Source organism: Narcine bancroftii, chromosome 8 (genome assembly GCF_036971445.1).
Source record: "Narcine bancroftii isolate sNarBan1 chromosome 8, sNarBan1.hap1, whole genome shotgun sequence".
In the NCBI taxonomy this organism is placed as follows: Eukaryota; Metazoa; Chordata; class Chondrichthyes; order Torpediniformes; family Narcinidae; genus Narcine; species Narcine bancroftii.
In genome coordinates, this window is record NC_091476.1 from 153,698,210 (window position 1) to 153,712,286 (window position 14,077).

At 41.6% G+C, this 14,077-nt stretch overlaps 1 protein-coding gene and 1 long non-coding RNA gene across 2 annotated transcripts; one reads left to right on the forward strand and one right to left on the reverse strand.

Moving 5' to 3' along the window:
- Positions 1 to 1,855: 1,855 nt before the first annotated feature.
- LOC138741401 (uncharacterized) lies at positions 1,856 to 9,645 on the reverse strand. Its single transcript, XR_011343483.1, has 3 exons — positions 9,131 to 9,645; positions 3,175 to 3,276; positions 1,856 to 2,234 (listed from the first exon to the last, which is right to left on the reverse strand). It is a non-coding gene; the product is annotated as an uncharacterized lncRNA (long non-coding RNA).
- id3 (inhibitor of DNA binding 3) lies at positions 9,642 to 12,208 on the forward strand. Its single transcript, XM_069895427.1, has 3 exons — positions 9,642 to 10,020; positions 10,120 to 10,178; positions 10,815 to 12,208. Exons 1-2 carry the CDS (start codon positions 9,709 to 9,711, stop codon positions 10,165 to 10,167), a joined length of 360 nt encoding a protein of 119 aa, XP_069751528.1. The 5' UTR covers positions 9,642 to 9,708; the 3' UTR covers positions 10,168 to 10,178; positions 10,815 to 12,208.
- Positions 12,209 to 14,077: the final 1,869 nt, after the last annotated feature.

Here is a 14,077-nt window from a genome sequence, read left to right on the forward strand (position 1 = left end):
ACCATCGCCTTCCCAAGATCGTGTTATATGGCGAGCTCTCCACTGGCCACTGAGACAGAGGTGCACCAAAGAAGAGGTACAAGGACTGCCTAAAGAAGTCTCTTGGTGCTTGCCACATTGACCACCGCCAGTGGGCTGATATCGCCTCAAACCGTGCATCTTGGCGCCTCACAATTCGGCGGGCAGCAACCTCCTTGGAAGAAGACTGCAGAGCCCACCTCACTGACAAAAGACAAAGGAGGAAAAACCCAACACCCAACCCCAACCAACCAATTTTCCCTTGCAACCGCTGCAACTGTGTCTGCCTGTCCTGCATCGGACTTGTCAGCCACAAACGAGCCTGCAGCTGACGTGGACATTACCCCTCCATAAATCTTCGTCCGCGAAGCCAACCCAAAGAGAAGAGAGATAAAGTACACTGTCTGACCTGCTGAGTTTCTCCAGCATTGTGTGTTTACCATCTTCAGTGTTCTTGTGTTTCCCAAAAAGAGATTATCTGGTCAGTGTCACATTACTTGCATCCTTACTGGGTGTAAATTGGCCCCTGTGGTTCCAACATTACAATAGTAATTGCATTTGAAAAGGAGTTTTGGGATACCTGAATACATGAAAGAATCACCCTTTTTAGCCCATGCTTTGCCACCATTTGATGGCAACACAGAGCATTAATTGATGTGTTCTCAGCCCTTACAACCTTCCCCCTTGTCCATATGTCCTCACAGATAAGGATTTACATTTATTTTTTTAATTGATCTAAATAAAGGGAAAATTTTCTTCAGTAAATGCTGGAAACACTCAGGAATATGAGACAGTATCGGTGGAAAGAGAAACAGAGTTAACATTTCATCACACCCATTAATCAGGTTACAGACCTGAAATAGTAATATATTGTCCTGTCTGACTTGCTGAGTGTTCCCCGAATTTTGAAGCTTTAATTCAGACGTACAGCATCTGCAGTTTGTATCTAATTTCATTTGTGGGGCTTCCCCAGTGTTCTGGGTCAATTCGTAGCCTCTAAAAGCAAAACTAAAATAGAGAGCCTGGTCATTTTTTACCTCTTGTTTCTGGGAGATTTTGGTGCATAGCTTGAATGCCACTTTTGCTATTACAGTACCCGCATTTCACTTATTACTTAATTGGCCGCAAAGTTATTGGGTTCATCAAGGGGTCTGATAGATGCTACAGTAATTCAACTTTAGAAATAGGTAATTTACAGGGTTTAGTGTTGCAATTGCCCCATGTACTTCCAGGTGCTTTCAGCTAACTTAACACCAGGTTAAAGCTGTTAGCCTGGTACATAAATTCAGTGATATTGTCACTTATCAGACTGCCCTTGTTAGATCAGATTTGGTGAGGGAAAATGTAGTAAGTTAAGGAGAAAGGAAGAAAGGAAAAGGAATTATATACAGTAGTAAAATGTGTAATGATATCTAGAATATGTTGGGAATTTAAAGCCAAAGAATTAAAAAAATGGAAAAGAGAAATACATGAAAGTTCTTTGTTTGAAACATTCTGTCAATGAAATTTAACTGGCCTGCTTGATCTTTAATAATAAAATATACAAAAAAAGTTATTTGTTTGAATGCATCCAGTAATCCTAACAAAACAGTTAAATTAATGACAGAAATATAAATAAAGGGCTTGTTGCAGGAATGTGAATGGAGGTGACCAAGGTTAGGAACTAAACATTCCAGAATATCTCACATTGAGGAGAAATAGGCAACGTGGAACAGGAGGATGGATAGGTGTGACTTAATAAAACAGAGAGAAAGGATCCCACTTACTTTATTTCAAAAATAGACCTCTTTCATAGAAATACAAAACAGTATACATTTTTTACATTCATAGTGTCATCAAGGTTTTAATCAAAGTAATCAAAATAATGGTTTTAATCAAAGTTAACATTTTCAACGACAAAATGTGTTGGGAATTTATTTTAAAACAACTAAGAAATTAAAGTGTAATTTGAAAATATGTATCCTGTAGCAAATGTGTCACAGTGCAAAATAAAGAACGGGAAAATGATCGGACGTAGTCGAGTCGAAGTTCAGTAAAAGTCATTCACTCAAAAAGTCACGCGGAGCTTTTTAAAACCCCGCACACTCCAAATGACGTTATCGCATTGTGACGCCATGACGTCACTTGGAATCTCCTGTGCCAGTTCAAATCAGCCTCCGGAGTGAGCTGCTACAATCCCTTCAAAAAACAAAAATCCAAAAGGTGAGGAGGTCCAGCTGTTGAAAAGAAATTAAAGACAGCATTAGATAAAAATAGTTGCATCATGGAGCAATAAATTTTGAAGTGGAGAAGAGGAATAAATCATTAATAGTGAAAGGGAAAACAGAACACAAGATGAAACTAACAAGAGACATAAAACTAGACTGTAAAAAAGCTTCTTTATATAGATTTAGAAAGAATATCAGATGATCAGATGTGACTTTACACAAAGAAAGAGGAAAAATTATATTGGAGAAAAAGGACATAGAGCAGAGAAATTAAACACATATTTATTTATCTTTTACCTTCAGAGAAGAAAGCACAGAAAACTTCCTAGAAATGGTCAAGTATAGGGCCTAGAATTAATAATATGCCAAAATAAATTAGCACAAGTGAAAAAAATATTGCTGGAGAAAATAATGAAACGGAGTGCTGATAAACCCCTCATAATAAACCCTTATAGCTCTATGGGCAGGTATGAATATTGTGGATGAGTTGGTGTGACTTTGAATGAAACACATGGAGATCAGAACTACAGATGTAAAGGTCTCTATTTAAGCAAGAGAAGCAGAGATTCTGGAAGAATTTTTCCTTATTGAAAAGATTCCCATTGAACTCAAAAAGGTTTATTCTCTAAGTACCAAGATAAAAGCTCGTTATTTCACAGTTTCAATGGTTATATTTACAGTTTGAGCCAACATTCTGAGTATGGGCCTGTAGAATTATATATTATACTGTGAGCACATCTCAACAGAACAGAAACACTTCAGTGTACTTACACACCTTTGTTAGAATCCAGGCAACTAAAGACAACTTTCTTTTATCACTGCATTGAGAGATTGCTCTCTGCAGACAAAGGTGTTTATTTAAGCAGCTAGCATCAGCCTAGATTGAAGACCAGTTCTCTTTTGTATTAGCTAGCTGCTATCCACATAACTTCTGAAAGATGTCACTCACCTAACAATTGCTGTAGTTCGTGACACACTGATCATCAGCTTGAAAAGTCAAATTGTTCTGGTACAGTTCCCATTCTAAAAGTTGGAAGACAATATATGTGTTCTACAATTTAAGAAAGGAAGGTAAGAAAAAGTTGAGAAAACAGTAAATCCCAGTATCTGCAGAGATTCTTGTTTAAATCTATATTAAAGTCAAGTTTATTGTCATCTGTTTGTACAAGTACAACCCGACGAAATAGTGATGTGACCAGACACAAAACACACAAACAAACAATACATATGCAGGATAAATATTTCATCAATATAAATAAATATTGTTTTGTGCACATGAGAGTCTCAGATGGTTCGTGTGAGCAGATCCTTTGTTATTCAGTATTCTCACTGCCCATGGGAAGAAGCTGTTCCTCACCCTGGTGGTGCTGGCTTTGATGCTCCTGCATTTCTTGCCCGGCGGGAGTAGCTGAAAGATGCTGTGTGCAGGGTGGAAGTGGGTCCTCAATGATTCTGCTCATCCTCTTCAGACAACGATCCCAGTAGATCATGTAGATGGGGGGTGGCGGAAGTGGGAGGAAGACTCCACTGATCCTCTCTGCCATACTTATGATCCTGAGGATTGACTACTGATCCATCTCTCTGCAGCAAACAGGCCACACAGTGATGCAGCTGGCCAGGACATTCTCGATGGAGCTCCTATAGAAGGCAGACAAGATAGTGGCCTTGCCTACCTCAATCTTCTCAGATCATAGGTAATATAAAATCATAGGTATTCAGGAAGATCCAGTACAACTACCTGAAGGCTATTACCAATTCATAAAGCTGAAGACTTAGCAGCTGTGGCAGGGCTGCATACCATCAAATCCTAGAAAGCAGTTCAACGTCTTCCACACTCACTTTGAAAGGGAAAACATTGATGTTCCCTGCACCCTCACAATCCCGCATAGCCATGGTGACTTTGCACTCCCAGTCACTGGAGCTTATGTGAAGAATCTCCCAAAGGATGAACCAATCCATGGAAAGCATCTGGTCCAGGCAGAGCACCTGACCACATCCTTAAAATCTGCATGAGCCTCTGGCTGGAGTATTTGGACACATTTTCAACCTCTCATCACTATGGTCTTGGTGCCTCACCTGTTTTAAAAGGACTTCTTTAATACTGGTACCTTGCAACGTGACGTGCCTCAATGACCACCAGTAAGTCAACTCCTGCCTCAGGAAGGACTTGGACCCACTTCAATTCACCTATTGTCAGAACAGCTCAATGGCAGATGTCATCTCACTGGTCCTTCACTCTGTGTTAGATTAACTGGACCACAACACCACCTATATGGGACTGTACATTGATTACAGCTTGGCATTTAACACCATCGTACCACCATCACTGGCACTGACTCTAGTCAATTGAAGACATCTATGTGAAATGCTGGCTCAAGATAACTGATACCATAAAGGACCCACATCACTGTGGTCACAATCTCTTCTCGCTGCTACCTTCAAGAAGAAAGTACAGAAGCCTGAGGTCCAGCACCTCTAGGTTCAAGAACATTTTTGTTCCCAACAGCTCTTAGACTCATGAGCTTCCCTCTGTACTACTCTAACCAACAATGGCCCCAGAATTACCATATCTGCATTATAGAAACATCAAATTTTATTTGCACAAACTGCCACAGTGAATAGTTTAAATTTAGACATACACCACAGTTACAGGTCATTTTGGCCCATGCGTCTGTGCTGTCCTATTTACATCAAATTAACCTACACCCCCAGTACATTGCAAATGGTGGGAGGAAACCAGAGCCACCAGGGAAAGTCCACACATAGTTGGGGAGAATGTACAAACTCCTTATAGTGTGAGATTTGAACCCTGGCCCCAATCGCTGGTGCTGTAAAGGTGTTGTGCTAACTGCTAAACTATGCCGTCCAAATTTATCCTTTTATATTACTATCTCTTTTGACGGCACATGTTGTGGTAATTTACCCTATATACTTATGTAATCATTAAATTTTTTTGATCATTTTTTGGACGGGGGGGGGCAGGTCGACTTTTACACGGGTCACGCATTTGACCTTGTAAGTACCTTCATTGTTCAAGGTGTTGGGAGCTTAGATGACTGGGACCACGGTGTCGAGAGTTTGGATGCACAGGCGGCCGGGGCGAGGATTCACAGTTGGCTGTTCGGATGGCCGGGCAGCTGGGGTGAAGATCCATGGTTGGGAGCTCGGATGGGCAGACAGGCGGGGCAAGGATCAGTGGTTGAGAACTTGGATGGGCAGGCAGCCAGGGTGAAGGTCCACGGTCGGGAGCTCGGATCGGCAGGAAGCCAGGACAAGGATCCATGGTTGGGAGCTCGGATGGGCAGACAGCCGGGGCAAGGATCCATGGTTGGGAGCTCAGATGGGCAGGCAGTTGGGGCGAAGATCCACGGTCGGAAGGTCGGATGGGCAGGCAGCTGGAGCGAAGGTCCACGGTCGGGAGTTCGGATGTGCAGGTGGTTGGTGCATCAGGATCTCCAGTGGATGGGCATCCGTGCTGAAAGTCTGCTGTCGGAGTGTCACGAGCTCTGGTGGTCAGGCGGTAAGGGTGAAGGTCCGCTATTAAGGTGTCAGGAGCTCCGATGGGTGGGCGGTCGGTGCCAAAAATAGGGGGTCAATTTTTACACAGGTTATACAAAACACCAGATTTTTGGGCCAAAAAAGGGAGGGTTGATTATTACTCGGTATTGATGATTACACAAGTATTTGTTGTTGGTGCATCATGCATACCTGTGTGCAACAAAAAGAATTTTTGCACATTTGTACATTGTATTTATGCATGATAATAAACTCTCTTATCTCATATCATATCCTGAGATTAATCATTGCTCGTGGAGAAAAAAAAAGCAATTAAACCTGGGCCTTTAATCTATCAAGTATAGAATAATGAGAGTCAATCTCATTGAAACGTTCATGGTTGAACAGGATATAAACAGAGATGGTTTTGCTTTGACCATTCAGGACATTTGATGTCTAACTGATGGTCAACCTGGAATCAATGCATAAAAGGGGCTGTTTAAGTCATATATCCATGGAAATGAGAAGAAATGTCCTGACTCAGAGGGTGAGAATGTTTATAATTCATTCAGGATTGAAAGTAAATTCAGTCATATGTCTGTCTCTTTCTCACTGGTCTGCTGTGTGAACCGATACTGGATTGATTTCACCTCTGAAATCACCATTGAAGAGGGGTGTGAAAGCTCAGTCATTGAGTTTATTTATGACAGGAAGCAACCAAATTTTGGAAATTATGGCAACCTCAAAGAGTTGGTATTAGAACCTTAGAACATTACAGAACAGAAACAGCCCCTTCTGCCTTTCTATTCTGGCCAAACCATTTTTATTTTTGCCTATTCCCACTGACCTGCGCCCAGTCCATAGTCCTCCATACCTCTCCCATCCATGTACCTGTCCAAATTCTTATTAAAGATTAAAATTGCATCTGCATTCACCCGTTAGCATTTAACACGTGGCTAAAGACATGGTACAGGAGGGAGGGCTTCAGATTTCTGGATCATTGGGCTCTCTTCCAGAGAAGGTGGAGCCTGTTCTGACAGGATGGTTTGCATCTGCACTGGAGGGGGTCTAATATCTTTGTGGGAAGGTTCGCTAGTGCTACTCTGGTGGGTTTAATTTGCAGGGGGAGGGGAACCAGATTGTCAGAGCAGATAGAGGAGTGGAGGAGGGAAAAGATGATGCGAAAATTACATGCACCATTACAAGTGGAAATTTTCTAAAGTGCCCCTATTTCAATTTTATTAATTTAGGAAAGGCAAATGAACTTAGAGATTGGATTGGCATGTGGGATTATGACATTGTGGCCATTAGTGAAACTTGGTTGTAGGAGGGGCAGGACTGGCAGCTCAGTGTTCCAGGTTTCCGTAGCTTCAGATGTGATAGAACGGGGTGGGGCGAATGACAGGGGGAGGCATGGCATTGCTCATCAGGGAAAATATCACAGCTGTGCTCAGGCAGGACAGACCAGAGGACTTGTTTACTGAGGCTATATGGGTAGAGCTGAGGAATGGGAAAGGTATGACCACACTCACAGGTTTGGATTATAGACCATCCAATTGTCAATGAGAATTGGAGGAGCAAATCTGATAGAGATTGCAGACAGCTGCAGGAAACATAAGGTTGTGATAGTAGGGATTTTAATTTTCCATTATTGACTGGGACTCCCATACTGTAAAAGGGCTGGATGGCTTGGAGTTTGTCATATGTGTTCAGGAAAGTTTTCTAAATCATCATATAGAGGTACCAACTAGAGAGAATGCAATACTGGACCTCATATAAGGGAATGAGAAAGGAAGCAACATGTGTAGGGGAACATTTTGAGTCACTGATTAGAATGCCATTAGTTTCAGGTTAATTATGCAGAAGAATAGGTCTGGGCCTTGTGTTGAGATTCTAAATTGGAGATTTTAAGAAAATTAGCACAGAAAAGTGGTACGACATTAATTCACTGAACTCAAAATCCAGTCTGCTCAGGGATTGGGTGAGTCTGGATTTTTGGATTTTCCAGATTCTCAGGCAATACTTTTGTCATTCAAATTTGAGGAGGAATAGATTTTGATAGTTTATTAATGGAACATTATCGCATATAAAGTACAAAATTTCTGCATCTGTAGCGCTTATGGATGCACTCACACAAAAGTCCGCTAAATTTAAAAAAAAAGTTTGAGAGCTCTCGAAAAGTCTGGATTCTTGGACGGTGCGGATTTTTGGCATCCAGATTTTTGGACTTGTACTGTACTGCTTTTATTTACTGCTTCTAATCTGGCATCAAAACTTCCTAATGCAAAAAAACTGCCGTTTTTTTAATTCAATCATGCATTTGCTTCAGATTTCTCCTTTTTAAGAGAACAGATGGAAATGTGCAGGTGGCCCTGCAATAAAATCATCTCCACTTGAGTGAAATGAAGGGGGTTACAAACCAACCCATTTCCTTACAGATCCGACACTTCTGACAAATTACCAAAGCAACACCCAGCTCTAATTTTGACTGACAACTACGACGCTAAGGTTACAGTCCAGTGGCCCAGCCCCTGCCCTGCGTTGATTGGGCAATTCTGAAAGATTATTTGATTGACAGCTTCTTTCAGGACTCCGGGTTACAATCGCCTTGGAAACCGCCGGAGCGGCGCCAGCGCTGGCGCTCATGAATGGGTGACGTCACGGAGCTGGCGCCAGGGAGTCTGGAGCTGAATCCGCTGATTGCTTCTTGTTCCTGCCAATTCATCACCTGTCAAAACTCGCCCTGTTTGCCTTGAGAAAACGAATCTACCTCGATCAACACAGCTGGCAGGGACAACCAGATGTGCAAAGATCAGTCCTCCAAAAAAGTTTACGGTCCGAAAAAAAAGTTGAGGCAAAATATGTGCACAAGTGGAAACTTCCGTCGAAAGTTCAAAAAAGTGCATTTGGGTGGGGGGGGGGGGGGGGAACAAAAGTTGCAAACTCATTTGCTTTTTCTCAACTCGAAGTGGAATGATCGGGTGCATATCAAAACTGGTCCGAAAGACCAAGTTTAGACACGTCAAACCAGAAATGACTTTAGAAAAGTTTCTGTACAAATCGCGAAGTAACGAACCGGCAACGAGGCATGCAAATTGAACATGAATTGGAGGCGCCAGTAGTTTTGCAAATTGAAACGGTTTGGAATCATGCAAAAAAAAGTTTTTTTTTCCCAAACAACTGTTGCTTCGTACAGCTGCGTGAAACCGCCGTTTGTATTAGTCACAACCAGAATGTTTTTTTTTAATTGCAAACGGACTTTTAATCTCTTTGGAAGTGTAGGACCAAAAGATTTGTCGGAACAGAAGTTTTTTTAAAAAAAACTGCTCTTGAAATAAAAATGAACTCGCTAGTCGTGGCCCGAACCATTGATTATGTGTCTTTATCTCTGCTATATAAAGTACACTGACCTGCTGAGCTTCTCCAGCATTGTATTACTCGCTACAGACACGAGTTCTGGTTGCAGTTTTCAAATCTCTTTAGATTCATGAAAACTCCCAGTGGGAAATTGCTAAATCTCTAAAAGGTTGTTGAAAATATAATTTGCCAAAATTGCTTATTTTGTTCTCTACCCTGATGCAGATGGACTCAGAAAGAAAACTCGACAGGAAAACTCCCGCTCCCCCCCCCCCCCCTCCCTCTCCTCCCCAGCTGTGCGGTTCTTGCTTCTGCTTCCCCCGGTGGCGCTGGTCATTCGTTCCAAGATGCCCTATGGCCTGGGGTGTTTCTGAACCCTTGTCGCTCATCTTTCCAAAGGCAGGGCGTCGAGAGGAGGTGAAGTGACGTTGCTTTTCTGAGCAAATCGCGGGGGTGTGGCTGCAAACTCGGCTGTGATAAATAGAGGGAAGTCCAAAACATAGCTAACATTTCTGCTTTTAATCCAAGGTCGTGCATCCAAACAAGGATTTTTAATTTTGGGGGGAGGAGGGGGGGTGGGGGGGAGAGGGGAAGGCAAAGGTTTTCCGAGAGGAAATTTGAGGGAGGAGAGATGAAAGCCATCAGCCCCATCCGATCGGTGAGAAGCTGTCACGAGGCGGTGTGCTGTCTGTCTGATCAGAGTTTGGCCATCTCACGGAGCAAGAACCCCGTGGAAGACTCCATCACCTTGCTGTACGACATGAACGATTGCTACTGTAAATTGATAGAGCTGGTCCCCAGCATTCCACAGAACAGAAAAATCAGTAAAGTGGAAATCTTGCAGCACGTTATCGATTATATATTTGACTTGCAGATTGCATTAGAAAGCCAGCAACAAGACCCCGAGCACATTGCTTCAAGCAGTTCCAGTCTCACACTGCAGGTAACCCACTGGGTGGATTTGGCGATCGTGAAAGCGTTATTTTTAAAGCAGCCGAAGTTTCTTTTTTAACTGTTAACGTCTCCCCCTCTCCACTTGCAGCGAGCCGAGTTGGCCAGTGAAGGAGAGAGTTTGGCCTTGTGTCACTGATCCACCCCACGGTAAGTTGCAGGGCTTGAGATTGCGCCACGAACACGCAGCCCTTCGCTGCGGAGATCATCGCTGAAACACTTCGGATGTTTCGAAGGTCTCCTGACCGCCACAGTGTATCGATTTATTAAAAGCGATGAAAGCCGCTTTACAAATAAATCTGCGACAATGAGGTTTGTGCTGTTGACCAACTGGGTCTGAATTTGCTACCTAGTCCTGGGGATTTTGATTTGTTACAGTATCTTGGGAATGAATGAAATGGGGGGGGGATGAAACTCGAGCGGACTTTTGGTTACAAATGTTGGTTGCGATGCAGTTAGCCAGCGGGAAGGGAGTTGGATGGTTTGTATCGGGCACTAAGATGAGATGCAGAAGAAACGTTGCAGATGTTTGTCGCGGTATTACCCGCAGGAAGGCGCCTCCAAAGATTAATATCTTTTTGTTCCTGTTTTCTGGGGAATTTTAGCTAGACAGCAGCGATGCCGCTGCGGGCCGAGGGGGAGATCTGTGTGTCTAGAGGGGTTTCTGATGTTTTATCAGGCCGGGGCTTGTGCACGGTTCCTGGCTGGCGCCAGCTTGTCTAACCCTGCTCTGTTGCGCTCTCCCACGACTCGCTGGCTGACACGCCTCTCCATTCAATCCTGCAGGTGTGCATTCAAGTCGTGGCTGCAGGAGTGGCCTGCCAGCGAACCAAGCGTCGAGACCCACCCCCAACTCTTTCCGTTTCCACTTCAAGCCATGTCTTCAACACTTCAGCCGTTTCGAGGATGTGTGATTTTATTTTTGAACGAGCATATCTGGGAAATGCTTTCCATTTGGCAGCCAGATTACTGAACTTAACCCTTGATAGTATTTTTTTCAAAGCCTCTAAAGGGACCAAAGACTTTTATGGAGTCATCTGACTTCAGAAATTATGTGATTAACTTTGGAAAGATGCTGTTGCTTGGATCTTGGAGAAACAGCAGCAAGTGGCAGACTGGGAATGATCTTATTGTGGATAAAACAGTGGGGACTTGACTGGCCTCCAGAATAAAATACTAGAATGGCTTGTGTATCCCCACTTCCAAATTAATTGAGAGTTATTTTGGTCACTTTGCAGTATTCAAAATTCTTAGTCCTGTTTTTACCCAACACGATCTGTGGCACAGAAAACCATGCCGAAAGCTGCAGATCCCATGTCCTGTAAGCTTGTTGGTTCTCCTTCAGTGGTGCAGTATTTGCTTCCTGTAGAATTAGGAGTCACTGCCCTTGCTGTCATAGACCATTTCTTGTGATTACTGTTTGAGTGAAGTTCGCTGCTAAACTGCTGATTAGTTGGCATTTGAAGAGTAGCTACTCGAAATGTGGCCAGAGTGCAGGATACTTGGAGGATCCACTAGCTAGATCCCCCTTTCCCTCCCAGCATGGGCAAGAAGGATGGAAATATGTTTCAGATCTTAGCCTGAAATGAGAGATCTGGTTTATTGAAGATGATAAATACAACATTGACTGAATTGTTGGCTGGAATTCTCTGGCATTATGCCACCAATTACATCTCATTCAGCATTCGGGCTTTATAGGACAGGAACTAAATTGTGGACCCAAGGGACTGTTCATCTGCAGCACTGGGTTTAGATTAGGAGGTCTTTGTTTACCACTTTACAACTCAAACTTCTGGGCTAAAATAAATTGTGCATTATAGCTGTGAACCAGAATCCAACGTTCTTTGTATTGACTTTCCAAACAAATCACACAACCACCCAGTTGCAGTTGGAACCGTAGTAACCTTTGTATGTATTGGAAGGAGGAAATTATGTCCATTTTGGTGCAAGTGCACAAATCTTGGAGGACAGTTTCAAGTAGATGCTGCTTCACTAACCTGTAGAATTGGGAGTGAAGCCCCCAACTTTTGCGAACTCTATACTAGAGTATCTTTTGTATATTTGTGGGGAGCGATGTTCCTGCAAACATGTATTCTTCTGACTTTTAAAAAGAAAACTTTTTATAAAAGTTTATGGAAATGTAAATTTTATACATAATAAAAATGCATTTACAAACACAATTGTCAATTTTAAAATGCAAACTTCATAAGAATGATTGGATGAATGCAATACTTGAGGGAGGAACAACTGCAGAATAAAAATGATTGCTTGCACAAACCCTTCAACTATTCAGGAATCCGACTTCCAATTGAGAGCTATTTTCAAAAAGGTGCACTTGTGGAATTTTTCCCTGATGCACATCTACCCCCTCATTTACAAATAGTAACATAGGTTGTGAGTTTGTATATAAGCTGTTCTGGAAACCAGCAAGATATTTTAATAAAGACCCTTTGAAATATTAACACACATTCAGAGAACTCATAAAATATTAATGCTTTCCCCAGGGATCTTGTCAATTATTGAACTAGTTGGAACAGGGTAAAATATTGTACACCCCCCCACAGTGATCCCATAAAATATTAACAAATCTGTTAAAATATCAACGCATCCAATAAATTTATAAAATGTTAATATACTTGCTGAGACTCCATAAAATAGCAGTCCCTAGAATCAGGAAAATACTGTGCTTTTTCAGACAGCTGCTAAAATAACAGCCTGTTAAATATGAATAATTTCCCAGCAACTTGGTTAATATTTTAAAATCTGAATTTGTTAACATTCAACGAACTTCAAGAGAGACTTAATGCAAAATTCGAGCAACTCCACAGAACATGGACACAGTCCCAGAGATTCTAAATAAAGCCACGTCTCCAGAAGATACGAATGGCCAGAAATTCCTTGCAATATATTATCGGATGGATCAAATGTACCATAAAATATTACTGTCCATCAGAACCCATAGAATATAAATACACATCTAGCTATTTCATTGTAATTGCAGAGACTGTAAATGATTAATTCTGATATTCTGAAAAATATAACTCTCTTGAGATTGTCCATAATATTAACACATTTCCAGGAAACCCATCAGGCCACAAATTCTCAGAAAGCCCAGACAAAATTGACATTTCTATAAAATATTGAAAAAAATCCCAGCAGTTCCCTAAAATATTGAAAAAGTATCAAGTATAAACAAATCCCAGTAATTCTATAAAATATTAACACCCAATGATAGCATAAAACATAAACACACTTACACCTATTCAAGGCAATATTAACGTACTCCCAGGAGCCACAGAATATTAATATCCTTGTGATTTCATGTAATTCACATTCAAAGAGACTCCATAAAATCTGAAAGCACTCCCAGGGTGCCCATTAAAAAAAATTATCACACCTGGAAATTCCATAAAATATCAACAGATTCCCAGTGACTTCACACATCTCAATAGGTCCCGAGAGCTATTGTTAATACAATATTAACATACCCTCAGAGGACTTATAAAATAGTACACTAGCTGCAACGTTTAAAGTAGGATAACTTCCCAGACCTCCACACTGACATTTATCCTGTAAAATATTAGCATTCCTCCAGAAGCTGTAAAAAGTTAAACAGATCCCAATTTTACACAAATAGTGTGTAAAATATTAGCACATTCCCAGCAATTCCAGAAAATATGGACCTCCCAGGGATTCCACAATTCACTCCCACAGATCCTATAATATTAAACTCAGGGATACTCTATAATAGGAACACTAAGATAATGAGGTGGCAATTCATTAACACTCTTGGAGGTCCCATCTAAAGCAACCCTGTCTCAGATCATGTGAAATATTTGATATTCAAAAAAATTTCCAATGACCCCATAAAATATCAACAACCTTCTAGAGATCTATTCCATAAAATATTCCATACTCCAATCTATTTCATGTATTATAACACTGCCAGACATCCCATAATATATACATTGGAAAGCCTGTAAATTATTAACACACTTCCAATTTCCATAAAGTATGAGCACATTCCCAATGCTCATGAAATTTTAACA

Excerpts from the sequence above, each read along its gene's own strand:
- id3 (XM_069895427.1), top strand. The coding sequence starts at position 9,709 with ATGAAAGCCATCAGCCCCATCCGATCGGTGAGAAGCTGTCACGAGGCG. Across the intron at positions 10,021-10,119 it reads GTTCCAGTCTCACACTGCAG|CGAGCCGAGTTGGCCAGTGA; the intron begins GTAACCCACTGG and ends CTCCACTTGCAG.